This window comes from Corvus cornix, chromosome 9 (assembly GCF_000738735.6).
Source record: "Corvus cornix cornix isolate S_Up_H32 chromosome 9, ASM73873v5, whole genome shotgun sequence".
Lineage (NCBI taxonomy): Eukaryota > Metazoa > Chordata > Aves > Passeriformes > Corvidae > Corvus > Corvus cornix.
The window spans coordinates 24811268-24832687 of NC_046339.1; the positions used below are offsets into that span (position 1 = coordinate 24811268).

A 21420-nucleotide genomic window follows, 5' to 3' on the forward strand; every position below is an offset into this window, starting at 1 on the left:
GACCAGGCTCCTGAGGATTTCCTTGAATTCCAGTCACCTAAAAAACCAAGAGGTACAAAATAAAATCCTTCCAGCAATGGGCAGCCTTTGAACTCAGCAGCAAGGCAAGTTACTTACTGTGTTCCTCAGTGCAGCAGGAGTTGCCATAACTTACAAGCACTTGGAGACTGAACTTCCAGGCTCTGTCTTGGGAGTAGCTGAGACTTTGAATCATCCCTGAGCCTCAGCTGCTGCCATCTTGTTCCTTTTCCTGACTCCAGTGATTTTTCCTTAGGAAGTGGGCCAGGTGATAAACCAGTCAGTTTTCTTTAGCACTACAGAGATGAAATCATTCATGGGTTGGACAAAAATAGCACCTTGCTCCCTGAGACATGGGAGTCATGCGGACATTTTGTTTCAGTAAAACTTCATTTAGCCCAGCTGATTGTTAGAGCTTTCAAGCCTTTCCCATGGCAGTTTCTTCCCAAAGCCTCCAGGTCACTTCAGATGCATAGGGCAGAAGAGAGAAATTCTTCAACCTCATGGCAGTTCAAGAAACTGTTAGTTTTAGCAGTGCAGCTCTTGCACCTGGTGTGGGGCCTTCCCAGATTTACAGCAATCTCACATTAACCCCCCCCGCCCCCCACAACCAAACCTACCAGGATGGAGGGGAGAAAGAAGCCCAGAGAGGGTTTCCATCACTCTTGAAGCTGAGTGGGTAAGGGAGTGGGGTACAGGTCTGGTTGTGAAGCCTGGACTACATGAAAGCTACCTGTCTTGCCTTTGATAATTCCTTGAATTCCTAGTAATAAATGGGATGACAAGATGTGATGGTCCAAACAAGCACTTAAAAGAAAACTATAGTGAAGAGGGTGCTCATCATACTCATGATTTTGTATAGTTTATTAAATGAAAGGTGAAGCATCAGTTTTAAATTGTACAAAAGGAAAAAAAAAAACCTCATATTGTAAATGTACAATTTACAGAAGTACTAGCAAAACCAATCAAGGAGACACTCATAATACAAAAACCTATTGACTGCAAACTGAACTGGAGACCCATTGCAGGTACCATGATAATAAATGTTTGTTATACAGTATTCTACAATGTTAAATTAGGAATCAGTTTTCCACACAGAGGACTGTGAAGCACAAGGTTTGTCTGAGACTCTGACTCAAACTGGGCAGCATCTGTTGTGCCACCATGCTCACAGAGTGAGCCTGGGACAGGTCCTGCAGCCGTTCCTGCCCCCAGGCCGTGGGGGTGCACAGAGGGAGGTAGCGGGGTTTATAAAGTTCCAGCTACTTCTTGGGACCAATACATCCCCAACCCACACCGAGGAATGGCTGAATTACCTGGTCAAACATTTTTGGCAACCGTGTCTGAGAACTGCACATGTTGTGAGAGCCAAGCTCAGCGGGGCGAGGTGCTGGGCTGGGTGAATTTGGGCTCTTTCCCTGCCCGTGCTGGGCACTGAGGGGTTGGGTTGGTGTCCAGGAAGCTCGAAACAGAAAAAAAGCTCCGTGATTATTCTGCAGTTGCTAAAACTAAAGCACCTCTGAAACTGCTGTGCTCCAAGTGGGTCAGTCTGCTTTGTATCTCAACTGCTACTGAGTGCAGAAAGATAAAGGTTTTGGGGCCAATTGTTGGAGATCTGGAGCTGTGGAGGGCCAGCACTGCTGGTGCCAGGCCAGGCTGGGTAAGGAGCAGCTACTACGTCGAGTCATAAAATTGAAGCATAATGAAATTCCAAATTATTGAAGACATTGAAAAATATCTTAGTACAATGAATGTTTTGGGGTTTTTTTGGAATTTTTTTGGATGTTTTTAGCTTTTTTGAAAAATCGTGTTTTTTTCCAAAGAATTACTCTCAATATGCACAGTTAACACTGAAAATGTAGCTGTATTCCATTGTAAGCTTAAGAACTTCACCATCTAAGCACAAATTTCTATGCAGCACATACAGTACTTCTAACTGGCAAAATTAATTTACAAAAATAGCGGAAAAGGGTATTTACGGCATGGAAAGTAGACTCTGTTTTATGGTACAGTTAAAATTACTTTTAGTATGCTAAAGTGATCCTTTCCCCCACCCTTGAACTATTTTTTTTTTTAATAGGAAAGTTGCTGTTTATGTACCTTGTGTTGGCAGGCTTGAAGTAGGTAGTAAAAACAGCAAAGTGATTACTTGAGAACCGTTTGTGTGTTTTACTGAGAATACTTTATTTGCTGGTATAAGTTGCTAAAAATGCACAGAGCAAGTACCAATAGAAAATTTACTGTTTTTGTGTCCCCATGTGCTATATAAAATGAATGTTACACAGCATCTGTTGGAAAAGTGGCTTCATGGACATCTCTTACTTTATGTCCCATTATAAATAAAAATAAATCTTCTCAAGAGTATAAAATCTGGGTTTATCATATCAGAATCTGAAATTTTTTGGCAGAGATGCACGTCATTAGAATTCTAACCTCTTCTCTGAGAGTGTTCTTCTCCATGCCTATGAGAGAACATAAGCGTACCATAATGTTAATCAAATCCAGTGTGTTCCAAAACACTTTTCCGTAGCCAGAACAACCTGCTTACAGCAGCCTTGCTAGTCAGTGGCTGATAGGCATAGGTTTAATAAAAATGGCTAGCTTTGAAAACATAAAAAGGCAAATGTTAAAACTGTTTTAAATTGTACAGCAGAAAAATAAAGTTAAAAAGTTCTGTTTTCACTCAATGTTGTTTTCAGAAAACATATGTAGAACAGTGTTTATTTTGACGGCTGTCTTAACAATTTAAAACTTCCTCCTCATCCAGGAAAAAAAAATCTGTATTAGGACAGTCAAGAACAGGGATACAAATGATTTTTTAGGTCAGCCCTTCTGAGGTGACTGGATTGGCCAACATTCCCGTGTGTCATTAAGAAGCTCCTCTTCTCTCCGTCACTACACCAAGGGGTTGACCTCAATCATTTGGTTAAAAATCAAACCGTATCACATCAAAAATGTGGTTTTCATACAAGCTATCACAGTATATAGGCCTCTAGCTCTAAACAATAGAGTTCCAAGTTTGTAAAAGATCTTCGCCAGACTTCAGAACATGGGCATGCCAAATCCCTGGAAAAGGGGGGAAAAGAGAGCGGTTACACGAGGTGGGACAAGAGCAGAGCTCAAAGCAAGCAGAACAAGCCAGGCCTTACTGAGTCGTCCTCGATGATCGCCGCCGAGTCGAAGAAGTCCGGCCGCAGCTCCGCGCGCTCGCGCCGGTTCCGCGACGGCGGCTGCAACACACGGGAGTTGGAACAGCACGGGCCACAGGGAGCCCTGCCGGCCACAGGGAGCCCTCCTGGCCACAGGGAGCCCTGCCGGCCACAGGGAGCCCTCCTGGCCACAGAGAGCCCTCCTGGCCACAGAGAGCCCTCCTGGCCACAGGGAGCCCTGCCGGCCACAGGGAGCCCTGCTGGCCACAGGGAGCCCTGCTGGCCACAGGGAGCCCTGCCGGCCACAGGGAGCCCTCCTGGCCACAGGGAGCCCTCCTGGCCACAGGGAGCCCTGCCGGCCACAGGGAGCCCTGCCGGCCACAGGGAGCCCTGCTGGCCACAGGGAGCCCTCCTGGCCACAGGGAGCCCTGCCGGCCACAGGGAGCCCTGCCGGCCACAGGGAGCCCTCCTGGCCACAGGGAGCCCTGCTGGCCACAGGGAGCCCTCCTGGCCACAGGGAGCCCTGCCGGCCACAGGGAGCCCTGCCGGCCACAGAGAGCCCTCCTGGCCACAGGGAGCCCTCCTGGCCACAGGGAGCCCTCCTGGCCACAGGGAGCCCTGCCAGCCACAGGGAGCCCTGCCGGCCACAGGGAGCCCTGCCGGCCACAGAGAGCCCTGCCGGCCACAGGGAGCCCTGCCGGCCACAGGGAGCCCTCCTGGCCACAGGGAGCCCTGCCGGCCACAGGGAGCCCTCCTGGCCACAGGGAGCCCTCCTGGCCACAGGGCCACCTACGCCTGCCCCCCACCTTCCCTGCCGGTGCACAAAACCTCTGGGGCAAAGGCAGGCCCTGACACAGGACAGCACTCCCTCGATGCTTTGTTACTGAAGGAATGGGGTAAAAGCTGGTGGATTCTAACTCTGTGCTCATCGTTAAGGACTTGCCCAAGGTTTTTGCTGACTTAAGGATGTTTCTGTATTGGGACTGTAGGCCAGACTGCACAGAAACTCCCTCTTAATTGTCTTCATGCTTTAAGTTCATAGTGAAACTTGAGCTCTGGCATGGTCAGAAATGGATTTACCAACAAAAAGGGTACTGAAGATATTGGAAGTATTTCTGAGGCTTAAACCCTCGGTGGTGTCCTTCTCCAGGAGCACAAGAGTAAATGTGAGCTGCACTGGCTTGATCAATTCCTTCCTTTCCTTGCCTTGGATGTTACTTACTTGGCAATCACATGAGTGCTGGCAATAACCTCAGTATGCAGCAGCTGCAAGTGAATCATCAATTAAATTGTCTTTCCAAGACACTGTAGCCCAGTCCTAATATAAGCTAGGGCTTGTTGTTTGGATGTGAAAGGAGAAACAGAAAGACATAAAAATGGTGAGGTGTGTAAAGCAAACTGTTCGTTTATCCATTTTACAAGGGAGCAGTCATTCCAGAGGGGAGGCCAGGTAAGGCTGTAAGTGCTGCAAGGGACTTCTCCCAGCAGTCAGTGCAGTACTGGAAGGGACTGAGGCTGTGGTTGATGATGGGACCTGTTTGGGAGCAATTCCTGTTTAAGGAACTCCCACCCACCCAGCAGTGCCTGCGCTCCCTCCAGCTGTGCCAGCAGGACTCTGGCTGTGACCTACTGAGACCTCGAGTGAGGATCCCCTGCCCAGCCCAGCTCCTCAAAATCAAACCAACCAGGAGAGGGAAAGAGAGGGACCCCTTGGCTGTGGCAGTCTGGCATTGGGGCTGCACAGAGCCATGTCAGCACAGCCTGTAACTCATAACCTGATCCTTGCAGGCTGGCAAGTCCCAGGTGTGTGGTGGTGCTGCCAGCACCTGCTGCTGCCCAAGAGACAACCTTAGGGAGAAGGAGCACTAAGCAATGCTCCCTGTGCGGCTGTGGAACAAACCCACTGGGCCCCAGCCTGCAGCTGGAGGCTCTGGGGAGTACTCACATAATTTCCACTCTTCCATTCAGACAACTGGAAGTCAGGTTCAAAATTTCAGAAATGTTTGTTTACACTTCTAAAATTCCTTTTAAATTAGCTTTCAACTGTTTTAAACTTGCCATTCATAAGATTTACTGACCAGATCAATGACCATTGTGTCCTCAAATTCTTCATTCATGTCCTCTAGCTGGCCTCGTGAGGACATCATTACATCTTCAAAGATGGGCTCAGCGTCATCTTCCATTAGACCTCGTCTGATTTAAATAAAGAGAGAGTCATTTGCAGGCAGAAAAATTTCCCAACCCTGAACTTTGTCATTAAAAAGAATGCTCAAATCCTGTCATTTAGTGCCTTCACCCAAACCCTGATGCTGAGGGTAAAGCCAGCAGGCTCTCTGCAATACCAACAGGAGGAAAATCATATGTAAAGCCCCCAAGCCCTGGCCCAGGCTAAAGCAGCAAGTCCCACTGACAGCACTATGACCAGCAATTAAAGCTGTCCCCAACAAGAACAGGGCAGTAACTCCTCTTGTGTTTGCCTGCCCTTTTACCAAGGAGGAGTGACACTGTTTGCCAGGATCACTGGTAAAGCCCTGGGACTCTGGCAGTGCCTTCAAGCCCAGTTCCAAAGGCTGTAAGGATTCCAGCTGTGCTGAAGGACTCGGTGGGATCAGCACAGAGCGTGTGGTGCCCCAGTGTTCACCCACGTGTGTCCCCTCCATTCCTGCTCAGGGGGACACCTTGGCAAAAGAGGATGGAGAGTGCAGACACAGGAACAGCCTCGTGGGCAGAGCTCACAGGGAATTACAGAGCACACAAATCATGGAACCCCTCTGACATGGAAACAGCTGCAGGCTGGGGCAGAGGAACGGGGAACTGCACCCTGTCACTGGGCCTGGTGCCTGGCCATGGTGAGAGAACGGCAGTGCTGGGCTGGATTCACCCCAGCCCTACAAACTGTCCCTCTGCCTTCCCCACAAGGGTGAGATGGCACAGCAGTGACTGGCACCCAGCAGGAACGGGAACATTTCCCTGTGGTGTCCTGCACACGGTTCTGCTGAGGGCAGCAGGCTGTGAGCACTTACACTGCGTGCCTTACGCCACTTCTGCCTTTCATGTAGTTCATTCCTGTCCTGTCCTTTCGATTGAGATCCTCCAGCTTCTGCTGGCCCAGCCACGAGATCTGCATCTGGGGACTGACACACAGGGAGCAAGTTAGGACTGACAGCAGTAACAGTTCTGAGCTGCCTATTTTGGGGCAGTTTCTGTCTCCAAGTTCTGTGTCTGGCCATGCTTCAGATTAGGATAATTAAATCCCATCCATCATTGTACACATCTTCTGGATTCCCTTCCACAGTCTGTCTCCTCTCACTGTATGTGCACAAAAAAATCAATTAACTGTTGCAATAAAAGCAGGTATGGAAACACTGACTGTGCTCCCCCATGAGGGGCAGGCACCTGGAGTGGGAGCACCTCTAAAATTTGTTATTAAATAGCACTTCACTGTGTCAGATGAGGCAAAATATGAGCAAGAATAGATCCAAATTAGTAACTGACAAAAATGTCACACAACATGAAAACCAAATGGTTTTCACACAAATACCCTCATCAACTTCAGGGCCAGTACCTCACCCACGTGTAAATACGTTCCAGGCTGCACTGCTGATCCCACCAGCCAGCAGTGCCTCTGCTACGATTTGTGCAGTGCAGCACAAGGAAACAGCAGCAAACTCTGTGCAGCTCTTCTGCAGCAGCACCAGGTTTTATTGTACTATGCACCCTTGCACCCAAATAAGACAGACAGGATAAACTGGGACAACCTACAGGAAAACAGCCTAGAACCAAACCTGAACATGATTAACCGGTCAGTTCAGCAGCTCTGTAGTAGTGGCAGGTGTTAGCTCTCCTAAGCTGACCTGGAGGAAATGTGACAGCCAACCAGGGCTGAATGGGAAGGATTCCCATTCCCCACTGTCAGTTCACACTGGGAATCCCACTCTTGCAAAGGAGCAGAGAGGAGAGATGTGCTCTCTTGCCCAGGCTCACAGTTCTGTGGTCACAGCACCGCCTGAGACAGGACAAGGGGGCTCAGGTGCTGGGCAAGAGCCTGCTCATCTCCCCCAGGAACAGGGAAGGGTCTCCCAGAGCTTAAGGCAACACCTGCTCATCAGGCTTGGGAGGAGACCACAGCACTGGGAAGCTGTCCCACTTCCAGAGTAATGGAATGGTCACAGAGACTGAGCTGGGCCAATGGTGAGATCAGAGAGGGACTGAAAGAAGTTCTGCTCCATCAAGTTTAGTCTGGTTTTACTGCAGAGTAGAAAATTCTTAAGGAGAAACTGAAAGCCTCAACATCTTCCTCATCACCTGGAAGTTATGGCCACAGCTGGGGAGGTAGGAGATGGGAGGTAAAGCCCTCAGAAAGGCAAGTAGGAGCCTTGAGTGCAGCCCTCTGTAGCCATGGGGCAAAGGAGGAAAGATGCTCTGGGAAGATGTGACCTGGGCCTGCCTGGGCTGTGCTGCTGTGCCCAGCACCCAGCCCGTGCTCACCTGCTGCATCCTGCCAGCACCCACGGCCATGCAACCACTGACAGAAAATAACCAACCTTTTCCCTCTAAATGGAGGTGATAAAATGGGAGCAAAGGGACAAAAAAAAAAAAATCATTTCGGAAAATTACCCCAAATCAGGAACTACTAGCTCAGCAGCTGGAATGGGATTGCAGAGTTAATTTAGAAAAAATCGATCAGGGTGTCTGCAGAACCTTAACTCTGACATGGGGCAAGGGGAAAGAAAAGAGAGTATCTACAGGTCTTCTAAAGAAACAGGTCCAGCCAGCCTGGACACAAGCACCAGGAGGATTTAACCAGAACTGCATGGCTATGCTATGAGATAGTTTTAACATAAGGAATTTCTACTATTATTTCATTGCAACGTATTTTTCCTGGGACCTAAAGATACTCCAAGTATTGCTGAGCTATAGTCAAGGCATTTCCAGGTGGCTTTGCAAATCAACACTGCATCTCTGGAGCCACAGGCTAAGAGTATCAGTATAAACCACAAGCAATTCCTTTGCCTGGATGACTGTATTTGATACTGAAATTCCAACACTTACTTGTGTAAAAAATCCTGTTCAGATCCCTGCTCCGACTCATGCTCCTGGATCTGCTCTCCCATTTGTCTGGTGTTCTCTCTCAGGACAGTGGAGGTGAGCTGAGGTGTCTGCAGTGTCCCTGGAGTATGGATGTTCTCATTCCTGTTCAGCCAGGAGCCTTCCAGGCTCTCATCTAGAGAGAGAACACTGAAATCACTGCTAATTTCTGACCACATGCAGGGCAGCATTCAAACAGGTGTGCACCAAGGGATCACCTGGATAAATGCTTGGAGTGAGAAGATTTTCAGCTCTACTTTTAGGTTCTGTTCTTTTAAGTATTGCCACCAGCTATTTCCAGCAACAACAACAATTTCAAGTGAACAAACACAAACCCCATTGCAAACAAAGTCATACTGCAGCACGGCCTCAGCTGCTGGGTATCTCCAACATAAACAACCAAGGTAATTCCCAATTCCTGAGTTGACAATCTGAAACTGTTAATCTCATGCACCTACAGCAACCAAGATACAGCTACACACTAAGAGCAGGTGGAGCACAAACCCCAAATCCAGTCAGTCCAGATCTTTAGAACTGTCAGAACCACTGGAGTGGAGCAGGGAGGGGATGCTTCACTCAGTGATAATAATGTAAAGATGACTGAAGGTCTAGGTGGGATCCTGTGCTTATGTTGGGAAGCTTTGCTCAAGCAAAGAGTAGGGAAGAGGGAGGACTTGAGAATGGGTTAGAGCAGGAAGTGTGCAGCCAGAAACATGTAGAAAAAAAATTCAGTTGCTGGAGTGAAAGACAGGAGATGACAACAGGCATGACAAGACCACAGATTTACTAACAGGAAATGTGTGGTGAGAAAGTAGATGGGGATCTCCATGGATCTGTTCATTCTTCCTTTGCCTTTTAGGCATTTATCCTTTAGGCATAAATGTTGTCTAAAAAGCTGCCTATTTATTCTCAAATTTACCTTTGAATCGTTTTTATGTTAGGAATTATTTTTTAAAAACCTGTCAATTTCCTTAAGGCATCGTGAAGAAATGGCACAGAGCACATTTCATCTCAGAAGCAACAGGGAATGTTCTTCAAGCCAGTCTGTGCTGGATTGAGGTGAGAAAGGAACCAGAGGGGACTGGATGTGGTTCTTTGATGCCACAGTAATTTCTGCAGTGACCTTTCTCCTGTTCTACATCCTTTAGAGTGGAAATTAAATAAACCAAAAAAAGGAGATTCTCAAATGGAAAGTGTTGGAAATCAATTCTCCCTTCTAGTGATTGCTGAAAGAGGGTGACACAAAAGAGTATGAGGTAAACAAAGGCTAAAAATTACATCTTAAGCCTAAGATTTGCCTTACTGGGAAGAAAAGATGGTTCTACACTTCCCAGGGTAAAAAAAAGGACATTGGTAAAATACAGTAGGACAGAATGAAAATGGCAACAAGAGGGAAGAAGAAAACCTCAGTAGCAGAACTCTGAAAATCTTGGCATCCTGAAAGAAGAAAAACAGTGCCTGAAGAAAGAAGCCATATTTTATGTAGCTACACTCGAGGCTGGCTGTGAGAAACCAAAGGATTTGGCGCAGTGGAGAATGGACCTGGCTGTATGGGCAAACTCTGGAGGAGTATTTTGTGAAATTGCTGTATATTCAGGGAAATTGGCACTAGATTCCTTACTGAGGGGTTACTGTCATAGATACTGACCTTGGAAAAACCCCTGAAGTTTAAGATCCCACTCACACCTACTCTATAGTGGACCAGCAACCAAAAGTCCCCACTACATCACACAGGCTGACCAGGAACAGATACAGCCTTGTAAGAAATTTGCTATCACAGCCAGATTCCTGATGAACACATCTGAGGTCCCAGAACGAGTAAACACAGACAACACCAGATACCAGAACTATTTTAAACAAAAATGGTGTCTTTTTAGTGTTCCCCAGTGGCCCTGCAACACCAGAGATCTGTTACCAGAATTTCTGCCTGGAATCTGCTCCAAACCCCTGAGAATTAACAACTGCCCAGAGGGAAGCACAGGCAGAAACCCAGCAGTGACAAAGAGCAGGTAACTCCACAAATGCCTCTTCCAGCAGCAGTAAGAGCTTTTAACAGTTCTGATTGCCAGTTTTGGTCAAGACAAACAAGAACAGCGGGTTGTGGTGGTGTTTCCTCTAAAGACACGCCCAGGTCTCACAGAACCTGCAGAACAGATGCCTTGGTTCTGCCACATCCAGAACGTATCCCCGTATTCCTGCATGAGCTGCTAAACCCCCCTCTCCTGAGTGTCCAGAACACCAAAGCCCTGTGCCCACACCAACCTTCCACTCTCTTTTTGTGGAGGGGGGGTCGGCCCTTCTTGTTCCTGACGGAGGAGGCCTTGCTGCTGCTGCTGCCGCTGTTGACGGACATCCTGTCGTCCTCGCCGCCCGTCACCAGCGAGTTCCGGTACGAGATCAGCGGCAGCCAAACGTCCTCTCTCCTCTCCATCATCTGCTCTGTCAGGAACTTCTCCAAGTAGGTGTGCCTGGAGAGGAGAGACAGGGGGTACAGAGGTGCAGGCCCTACCGACACCTGGATGTGGCCACTGTGTGAGAGCCAGTGCTGTGAGGATGCAGGAGGATGTCCTCTGGCATCCTGGAACCCGAGGGATGGGTGAGCCAAATGCAAGCATTTGTTTTTCCATTAAAAAATCTGAAGACCTGGTCCAGTGCCATGAGAAGTGCAGTGCACATGTGTTAACTCAAAGGAGGAACCAACAACTCCCTCCTGCTCTGGAGGGCACAGGAACTGTTTTCTTTTTCCATTGATTATTTAACTATGGAATTAGAAGTAATCTCGAAAATGAACGTGCAAATCTACATAAATGTGATTCTAATGAGTTTCAGGCTGCAGAGCCAAACATTCAGAAGTTTGGTAAGAGAACTCAGGTACTTCAGCATCACTTCCTGCACCCCTCAGCCACAATTCCCTTTAATACCACCCTTGCCACGTTGCCAGCACTGGGAGTCAACTCCACATATTCCACATGGAAAGGCATTTCCCTGTCAGCTCATGGCAGCTCGGAGTTGTTACACAGCCCAGCTCCAGAACAGGCCCAGGAGCCACCCTGCTCATGCCAGGGTTACAATCTCATCATTTTTTGAGTCAATGAATGGCATAACTTTGTTCAAGAAACAGCAGGTTCCTGTCTACTGTTTTACTGAATATTGTGAATGCTTCCTCCTTCCCCTTTTCATGTGCATACTAACTCCCAAAGCTCGCACTAATGGGAAATTCTTGGTGTATTCTCTATTTTACAGTACCCAACCGTGCCACCTGAGTGCTTCATGGCTTTAGAGAATCTACCTGCAGAAGAGTCTTGGAAAGTAAGAAGTTTTTCTGCCTCCAGTTTGTATTTACAGAACCAGTTTGCATGTTTATGGCCAAATTGTGAAGGAGGAAAATGACATCACTTGGGAGTTCTTTACTGCCCGGATGCCGAAATTGAGACATCTTTTGCTCAGCATTTTGGGGGAGCTTCACACTGACAGTTCTTACCAACTCTGAATTTCCTGAAGTGAGAACACCATGCTGAGCCTCTGCCTCATCTGACACCCACTAGCCAGTGTCCAGTCTAAGCCAGCAGTGTCTTTGAGAGAAATAAATTGAAATAAGTGCCTCCAAGGACGATCACCTCTATTCTGTCCTACATCAGCTCCTCAGGATTTCTCTGCCTCTATCTGCCTTGTGGGTTTGTAACAGAGTGTTAGTACAATTTTTTTTCTCCAGCTGTATGAGTCTGGCACCTTACATGAACAGTTTTATGTGAAATCCATAGATTTGAATAAATCCATAAATGGCTATCACCAGTGCTGAAGGTTACTCATAAAATGAGCAGCCAGATTAACAGGCTAGGAAAACGAAATTAAATCAGTGTTGCTGCTTCACTCCCAAACTGGAAGCTTCTCCCTTTTCTCACCCCAGAGAAAAAAGCCAGGAGCCCAGCAGAAGGAAGGAGGAGCCCCATGGAACAGCAGCATGTGCTGGACCCTGCTGGGGAGGGTGTTCTGGAGCAAGGCCCTGACACCTGCAGGCTCTGGGGTGGATGGTTTGGGGGTTGAGGCAGGGAAGCCAAGCTGGAGAACCTGGGCAGCCAGGCAGCCACGTGCTCCTGAGACTGTGAGGGCTCCAGAGCACTGCTGGCTGCACACAAGAGTCCATTGCTGAGTTTGGGGAGGGCCCCTGGGCAGGGAGGGAGGGAAGTGATCCTGAACATGGGACTTCTCCAGCAGATGGTGGTCATGGACCTTCCTGCACACAGGCAGCCCCTATGGAGGGGGAGAGGTCCCTGTGGATTGGAGGAGCTACAGAGAAGGGCAAATGCAGCATCCCAGTCCTGTTCTGCCAGTGGAGCACTCTGGGCAGAAGTGGAGCCACCTCCACGGAATCCTTACGTGTCAGCAAGTTGTGCTGACCCTCCTCGTGGTCACTACAGCCTGGGGGGTCTGGGGCAGGGCTGAACTCATCCCAACACAGCAGTCTGGCACAGATCAGATAAATCAGGCCCTAACAGACCTATTTCTTTTCATGATCTTCAGATTCAGCTGAGGTCAATACTCAGGTACAGATATTCCACCACAGCAACCCTTACAGGCCTGCAGGAGCAGCCACTGGTTGTGTATGTGGGCAGGGGAACCTTTGAGAAAGAATTTAAATGGCAGCATGGAAGGTGAAGGAACAAAATGTCCCAAAGAACTGAATTTCACTCAGAGGCTCAGGTTAACAGAAGCTGGCAGGGACAGCATGATGTAACTTTAAATCTCACACTGGAACTTGTGGAAGGGATGACTCTACAGAAAGGCTAAACTTCACTAAATTCAATAGGAAACAGGCCAGTGGCACCTAGACCACCATGCAGGAGAATCTACAGTTCAGCTAGGAAGACAAGCCATAAAATCCTGTTATCCTTAAGTCCTGTCCTGAAGAACAGGAGAGAGGCTGACAAGATTCCAGGATATAACAATGAAGAGCAGATGCACAAACAGGGTGCCAAGACAGCCCAACTGGATCATTCCATTCCCCAGCTCGTTTAACTATTTGTCCTCAGTGTTTGCTGAATTGAGAAATTATTGCTACAATAAAAAAGTGAAATTGGTTCAAGTGTGTACACATTAAAAATTATACAGAGTTAACCAAGCTGCATTTCTTATTACACAGATAAAGCTGTCATGTTCATAGTTGTTAGCCCTAACAGAAAAGTCCTTTAAAAGCAATGTCTTCACAAGAAAACATCTGTCAAACCCTCACAGCAAGGTCTGACAGGAAGAGTCAGTTGAGGTCATTCCAGTTGATCTTTCTGACTAACACTCAGTGTGGTCACAGAGTTGACTGGAAAGACACCTATAACCATAAACCAGCAGATCTGACAACTGCACTTTTTAACTGGTCCTAAGTTATTCAGTGAATTCAGTTCCACACTGGGCACACAGTGCTTGGCTGACGTTTGACTGGAGTTCTCTTCCAATACATTGAAAGAAACAACAGATATAAGTTTACAATTTATGCAAATATAGGACAGAAACAGCTGTTACTGCAGTGGTGACAGCCTGTCAATTCCCTGCACTGCTAATGCTTCATTTCTTCTAGCCTAAAACCACACATTTTATTTTCAATACCCCATGGGCAGTTTTAAACAACATTATTCTGGGAGGTCCCAAACTCACCTCGTTAGTGGGTCTGATTTTCCTTTTCTCATTTTTGAAATTACTTTAAAACATGAAAGGATGAGTAAGTGTGTATGTGAAATGCCTCACAGGGACTTTCTGCAGCCCCTGTTAGACTGCAGAAACCTCCAATGAGGGAGCTGAAACCCACACTGCAGGGATTAGCAGAGCCCAGGGAAGAACACAGAGCATCACTTACACAGTCTTCTTGTCCTGTCGCAGGAGCTTGGAAGAAAATTCACTAAGCACTTCGAGGAAAGCAAGGTTAGGAGGTGGATAGTCTTGTCCTTTCTGATTCTGGTATTTGAAGGCAAATTCTATGCCATCTCTACAGTACAAAAATATTAACATGTTCAGACATTTGCAACAAAAAAAAAACCCAACAAAACCCACCCCAAAAATCAAGCAAGTTGCCCCAGATCTGAGCTGTGCTGAAATTGTTTGCATCCTCAGATCCCACCACGATGTCTTTCCCCATTACTAGCAAACAGCTGCTCTTGGACAAAGGGGAATGTAGAGTTCCCTTGGATTTGAGAGGCCCCCTGCAGATCAGCACGTGGCCAGTCCCTGCAAGAAGGAACTGGCCCAGTGGTGGGCACTGAGCAGGTGCAGCCCCGGGGGCAGGAGCTCCATGGAATTTGTCAGATCAAAGAGGAGCCAACCTCTGCAGCCAGAGCAGGGACACACTCGGTTCTGCTTTGCCATCTGTGGCTAAAGAGAACACTCTCCCCTCCCTCACCCAGCAAGGCAAGGCAAGAGTGTCCCCTGGCTCCTGCCTGCCTGGGGACAGTGCCCAGGGCACCCTGAGCGAGACTTGCTGGTCTTGGTCTCCAGGACTGAGTCTCTGAGACAGCAAACCTTAGCACCTGAACTTTTTTATGGCATGGCAAAGTCATAATTTAAATTTAGCAGAACCTTTCTACACTTTTCTATGCAGCAGTTGCATAAAAAGTTCCACCCACTTTAGAAGATTTCCAAAATATTTTTGGAGTATCTTTTTATAAAAGCCTTTGGTTCCTCCCGAATCCACAGTGGTGTGGAACAAAGAACCATCCTCAGTTGTTAGACACAACCCACACAAGCTTTACCTGAGATAAACAAACATAGCCATGCCAATAAATTCCAAGAAATAATTAGGTAGCAGCCAGTTTGTTTCCTTTCTGCCTACATACATGTAGACCCCTCCATTTAAACTAGAAAAGAATATATAATTATTCCATGGCCTGTTGAGATTATGTACCTTTAGAAAGGGAATGCTGAACAAGAGTTTTAATCTGAAGTAATATAAAAATCTGGTTTATTTACCACCACTCACTTGTGTAGTGTGGCCACGGCCTCTCTTGTCTTGATCTGATCCAAGCCAAAAGTGAGGGCGAACCGCCGGGCCAGCTCCTTAATGCCACTGACATGGGCAGATGTCCTGTCCAGGTTGGGACCTTGCTCCTGAACAAGCTCATTGAACAGCTGCAGAGAGTTCAGAGGTTCACATCTGTGAGCTGGGAAACACTTCTATTGAGAGAAACTTGGTTTCTAAACCTGCTCCATCTGAGAGTGGCCTTTGCGATGACTTTTTGCACTGAGCCATAACCGAGTCCCCGTCACTTGCCAGAATTTCTTCTGTCCCACTGCTGTTTGCCAGCTGTCCCCCACCTAGGACTTGTGTGGAGTTATTTTGGTGGAATTCTGCACCCACCTTCCCTGAATTCCATCTGTTGTTCTCCCAGCCCACCGAGCAGGTCCTGCATTCTCGTGCTGTTCTCAAAGCACCTCCATCACCCATTAGATCAGGCAGTGCTTTGAATTCCAGCTCCTCCACTGTTGCCTGTTTGCCCAGCACTGCTGCCCCTAAGGCCCTCTCAGCACAGTACTGAAGGGCTCAGTGCCTTTCCACCCAGTTCCACCTCTCCTGGCACTGCCATTTACACCCCATCTCCCTCACAGGTTGCTGAGAGTATCCTGGCAGTCAGTGCCAGTGACAATATTAAATCAGGCTGCATTACAGCAACTGCTTCTCTCATCTCCACAGGCTCTGTTACCATATAATTAATGACAGCAGCTTAATTTGACAGGATTCCTCCTTGGCAAATCCACACTGACTGCTACCTATCACTGAGGCACTTGCAAAGAGCTCCTCTCATTTTTTTCATGGAATTTTGTCAGCCTGACTGATCCGTGGCACCTGCTTCCTCCTCTCCAAGTTTTACAGACAGGGGCTGCTTTGACACTCCTGATTCTTCTGGAAGTACATCTGTTCTTCTCAGGTTTGCACAGATATCTCTCAGCTTCCAGATTGCTACAGGAAATCCCTTAGGAACGAATTTTGGGAGGCCCAGCTCATCTGAGAGCATCTAATTCATAGAAGTGATTTCTCTGGGCAATGGCTATAGCTGGTACTTCAAGGGCCTAAGTGGTATTTAGTGCACTTTTGCTGTTGGCTGATGGATTTCATCACCAGGCAGTAATTTACAGTTGATGTAAAGCAAATTTTTCAGGGGAAAAACATATCTAACAGTATTGGAAGACTTAATTAGCTTGAAATTTGAAAAATTCACCAGTATTTAGACAAAGTATAAAGAAGATGCATTACTTCAGCTAGGAAGAAAAAGCCATCCTAATTCTTCTTGTTGATTCAGGGTCAATAAAAAAATGCCACCAATTGGCTTGGACCAAACTGCCTCCAAGGCTCTTCCCTCCCTCCCTTCCATTTTTACCTGCCCAACCCTTGCCAGTGTGGGCCTGTGGAGACAGAGATTAAGGAGACAAAAGAGCAGTGACAGCCTGAACTGGGGAGCAGGAAAATGAAGATCATGTCCTAAGGAAGTGCAGCATTTCTGCCTCCCTGTAAAGGGCACCAGAGGAAACCCTGGCCAGGGCTTTTTACAGTGAGGCATTTCTGACAGAAAAATCAATGCTCTTACCTGTTGCAAACTGAGAATGAGTGTCTTTGCACACTGGATTTTATCAATTTGCCTGGTTTTGCTCAGGGTTTCCTTAATGATATCTCCATAGTCATTGTAGTACTAAAAAAAAAGTGAAAAAAACCCCCTTTAAATCAAACCTCTTTCTTACAGTTTTCCCAAGAGAAAGATTACTTGTAATTCTTGATTTGAAAAGGCAGCAATTGCTCAAATCCAGACTTCTGCTGTGAGTGGGGGGCAATGTTTCAGTATCAAAACTTAAACTGAACCCTGTGATAAGGTAGGGAACTTCTGTATTTACTATCTTTTGTAACAGATACATTGAAAACCAAACAAAAGAACATTTCCTGCCCCAAACTAAGCCCTTGATAGAAGTGACCCATGGCTGCCAATTCTAAGCAACAACATGACATTGATCCAGCACCCCCTTCAAGAAGCAGGTGTGAACAACACCAGCACAGAGGTGTGTGCTCCTTGTACACTGAGGGGAAAGGGATTCACTCAAGGCAGAAAGTGGAGCAAGGAATGAGTCAGCATGAAGTGCTGATTCTCTTTCTGTTAACAGAATGGCTGCTGAAAGCCACAGCCTATGGTGCTGCCCATCTGGGTATAAAAGCTGTATTAGCATTACAAATTCCAGGCTGAGAGTATTTTTTTTCCCAGCAGTATTCTTTCAGGCTGCATTTGCAGTCACTTATTTTCATTCCCTCTGAAATATTGCTTTTGCCTTCTTTGGTACTAATTTAAATACAATTTCTCTCCCTCTCCCCCAGTTTTAACAGAAGGAGGGGCATGGGGAGAGGAGAAGCCCAGCCTAGAACAGCAGGGAGGGAACTCACCTGCATGGTGACAGCTTCAGTTTCAAACTCCCACTCTGGCAAACAATCCCGAAGCAAGACTAACCCTGACTGATGGCTACAGTGTGTCCTGGGGACTTCATTGTGCTGTGTGTGCCTGATCACCAGCAGAACTCCAAGTTACACCCTTTACATTCCACATCAACATCTCAGACAGTGCCTAGAGTAAAGGACCTGCTCCCTGCTCTGTCTGCCAGTTCTTCCCCCTGGATTGTCACCTCTGTGATGACCAATCCCCCACAGGGACAGGTAGGACAGGACCTGAGGGGTCAGTGGCAGGACTGTTCTGGCAGGTAAAGTCCCATGTACAGGGGCAGCAGCAGCTGAGGTCCTTCTGACCTTCACTGGGCCTAAAAGCTCTGTGGAAGCAGTGAGAGTTGAGAGATACTCAGTTACCACAGACCCACCGACAGCACAAGCACACAGAGCTGTTTTTTCCTGCTGTCCTGTTTGAACCAATCTCCTCTCACAAGAACCCTGCTGCCCCATGGCAAGCACCAAGCCTGGGAGATTGCCAGTGGAACACGACATGGAACAGGTAACTTAGTGGGGATTCTAGAAATGAATCTCAGGAGCAGTGTAAGAAACTCTCTGTGGAGTGGAGCCTCTCTGAAATACTCAGCACCTCAGGACCAGCTTTTGGTGCTGCCTTAAATAAAGCACACGTGCTACAAAGAGAGTGAGGTCAGTGCTTGCTGCTGCTCAGTGCCAGGCGTCATTCAGAAAGGAGAAAGAACTACAAAGGATCAAATAAAGCTGAAAAAGCTCTCAGGAGAGTTTGGGCTGTAACCACAGCCCTGGCAGGGATGGCAGGAGAGGCCCTGACACTGCAGACTGGGCTCAGTCAGGACAGGAGGATGCACGAGCTGTACCTTCATATAGTGTTTGAAGATATCTGCTGCTGCATGCATGTCCACAATGTCATAAATTATCAGCTTGCTAAAGGCAGCCAGAAGGTTTCTTCTCTTATGTAAAGCTTCTATTTTGTTGGCTTCATCTTCTTCATCTCCCTCTGAAAGCATCATCAACAACAGAATGTCTGTAAGTAACTGTTAAGTTCTAAAACAACCTTATCAAAAGAGAGCTTTTATAAAAAAATCAATTCTTGAACATGGAGCAAGAAGGATTGGTGGAGAAGAAGCTAAAATGAAAGGTGATAATTCTTGAATCCTGCCTACTTCAAAACTTCCAGGGAAGTTTAGGAACATGACACACCACTGACCAAGGCTGCTGACCATAGTCCTGAGGAGATCCTGAGTATAACCCACACAGAACTGAGTCATTTATTTCCTTTACCCTGTGAAAGGCCACAGTGAACACTTGCTGAATGCTCTTGCTTAACTTTGCAAATGCAGGACATTCAGAGAGGCTCCATTAACACGACTAAGCTGTAAGTATTTAACAAAAGAAAAATTAGAAGCACCAGTACTTCTGCATGCCTTGGATTTTCAGATGTGCAATCAATGGCTCTGAACAACAGGAAGTAAAATCCAGTTGTAAGGAGCACTAACATTGAATGGCAATGCCATAAGTGTTAAGTCCCTATGTAAGACTTCACTCTGTGAATGAAAAATAAACTACATAGATAAAGTCTTAAATATAGTTATCATATAATAAAATCATATTCCACAACTTACATAAGAAACTTCAGAGCAAAGACCTTCCAAAAATAAAGTAGGAATACTTCTGGAAACATCTGAACAAACTGATCAGAAAATTCTATTTTCTCCTTTCTTCTGCATCTGTTATGAAAAAAAGTTAAACATACCCATGCTCTGATTTTCATCATCTTGGTCAATGAACACATGGTCCATCACAAAACTGAGCAGTTCTGACTGGAGGCCTGAGTCTGGATTGAACACCAAAGGCTGGAGCCCTTCTCGACCTCCCGTCATCAGCTGGTGACTAAAAATCATCAGGAGATCACAGAGCAGCATGAAAGCCTGAAAGGCAAAAGAGAATGAATGCAGTGAACAGTCAAGTAAGGAAAATATAAAATACCATTGATCAAATTTCCAGATATCCCCTGCTATTCTTAAACAGCTCCTTAAACTGCTCCCTTGTTCGAGTACTGGCAAAGTATTCCATAAGGGTTTCCTCTAATTTGGAATGCTGTGCCTTTGGTTCCTAGGTCAGGAACTGTGGTTATTACCTTCTCCATGTCCTGGATGATTCATATTAAGCTTCCTTCTCTTCTCTACGAAAAGCACTCTAAATCTACCTCTGATCCAAGGCCTGCAGCCAAATTTGTAGTAAAAAGAACACACCTCTTTTGATAAACAAAAATCAAGCAAGTGAAAACATGAACAATACTGAGGGGAAATTCAAGCTGAGTCACTGTCAGACCCCAAAAATACAGACAAAAAGCCACAGCAAGGAAATTCCTGCAGAATTTCATCAACAACTCTTGCAAAAAAAGAACCAAGTTTGTCTGCACAGCTTTCAAATCCAGACAAAAGCCAACCTGGGCAGAACTGTCCATTACTTATGCTCATTACTATCATACCCTCATTACCTAAGACTGGAAAGAAGGCAGTTGTCACTACCTTCCTTTCTTCCAAGGGCTCATTCCTGCATGGCAATAACACTGTTTTGCCCTCAAATGGCTTTTGTTGGGGTGTCACAGCCAGCATCTGATCACATTCAGCACCTTTCAGAGGCCTTTTTCATCATAGCTTCTGTATTTTTTCCTCAGGTTCTGAAAACTTTACAAACTTCCAAAATAAAATCTCCAAGTGCTGAACTTCCCAGTGGCTCCCTTATTTCTTGGGGTATGTTATAAAATCTGAATGAGCTACACTCAGGCAAGAACAGATGCAAATCATTGTAAACTGTGTTCTGCTGAGACCTTGGGAACAAATGTTGCTATCTGGGATTTTTCTCCCCTTGATCCAAAAGGCTGTGATTCATTCCAGTGATGATCTCACCTGCTCTAAACTCCCTTGATACTCAATAGAACTGAAGCTCTTCCTAATGCAGACCTCCAAAAAGGAGCAGATGAGTAATGCACTGCCAATGCTGAGTTCTGTCCAATATAAAGGCAGCAGTGGACTCAGTCAAAGGATTATTTATTTCCCTCAAACACTCATGGAAAAGTTGAAATGTTTCAGTCCTGTTTCTCTAAATACTTAATACATTTCTCCTTCCTTTGATATGGACATCAACTTTGTCTGGAAAGAATGTCTGGAGTAAGGATCAAGTATGGTAGGGAGACAACCCAACCTGCACATAATTCTCAAAAAAATCCAGTAGAACAAAAGGAGGAAGTAGCAGTCCTGCACACACAGAAATATACTTTTTAAGGAAGAAAATGAGAGCAAATCATAGAAGAGTCAGCTGAAAGGGCTCCCTGGAGTCTCCAGTCCAGCCTACTCTGCATGGGACACTCGCTCTCTCTGGGCCTGGTTGGGCCTGGGTTTGTGTGGCTGAGGCTTGAAAACTTCCCAGAACTGGGAACTGCAAAGGAGCTTCTAAAGAAAGTTTAAATTATCAATGCAAAAACCATTGTGGCCACTGTAAGAAGAGAACAAACCCATGCCAAAACACCCCAAGAACAAACCCACTGCAGGAATGGGAAGGAACATTTGCCACTTGCTGAGGCAGGAAGGATGTCAGGTCCAGCTCGAGCTGGAAGGGAGGTCTTTGCATGAAGCTAGAAGGTGTTTTCACATTATGTAATATTAATACAATACGCCAGGAGTAACTACTCTGAATATTAAAAAACAATTACTAAAGTAAAATCTG

The 21420-nt window shown here is 46.5% G+C and overlaps 1 protein-coding gene across 8 annotated transcripts in view; it reads right to left on the reverse strand.

Moving 5' to 3' along the window:
* Positions 1 to 855: 855 nt before the first annotated feature.
* STAG1 (stromal antigen 1) overlaps positions 856 to 21420 on the reverse strand; it is a 174141-nt gene continuing 153576 nt past the window's right edge. For all 8 annotated transcript variants that reach the window (XM_039556958.1, XM_019292879.3, XM_019292877.3 and 5 more), the window contains 11 exons: positions 19445 to 19619; positions 18549 to 18688; positions 16820 to 16921; positions 15217 to 15365; positions 14101 to 14229; positions 10518 to 10723; positions 8220 to 8391; positions 6191 to 6301; positions 5246 to 5360; positions 3168 to 3248; positions 856 to 3084 (listed from right to left, as the gene is read on the reverse strand). In XM_039556958.1, coding sequence (XP_039412892.1) covers positions 3061 to 3084; positions 3168 to 3248; positions 5246 to 5360; positions 6191 to 6301; positions 8220 to 8391; positions 10518 to 10723; positions 14101 to 14229; positions 15217 to 15365; positions 16820 to 16921; positions 18549 to 18688; positions 19445 to 19619 — 1404 coding nt within the window. In that variant the 3' untranslated portion in view covers positions 856 to 3060. The remainder of the gene's footprint in view (positions 3085 to 3167; positions 3249 to 5245; positions 5361 to 6190; positions 6302 to 8219; positions 8392 to 10517; positions 10724 to 14100; positions 14230 to 15216; positions 15366 to 16819; positions 16922 to 18548; positions 18689 to 19444; positions 19620 to 21420) is intronic.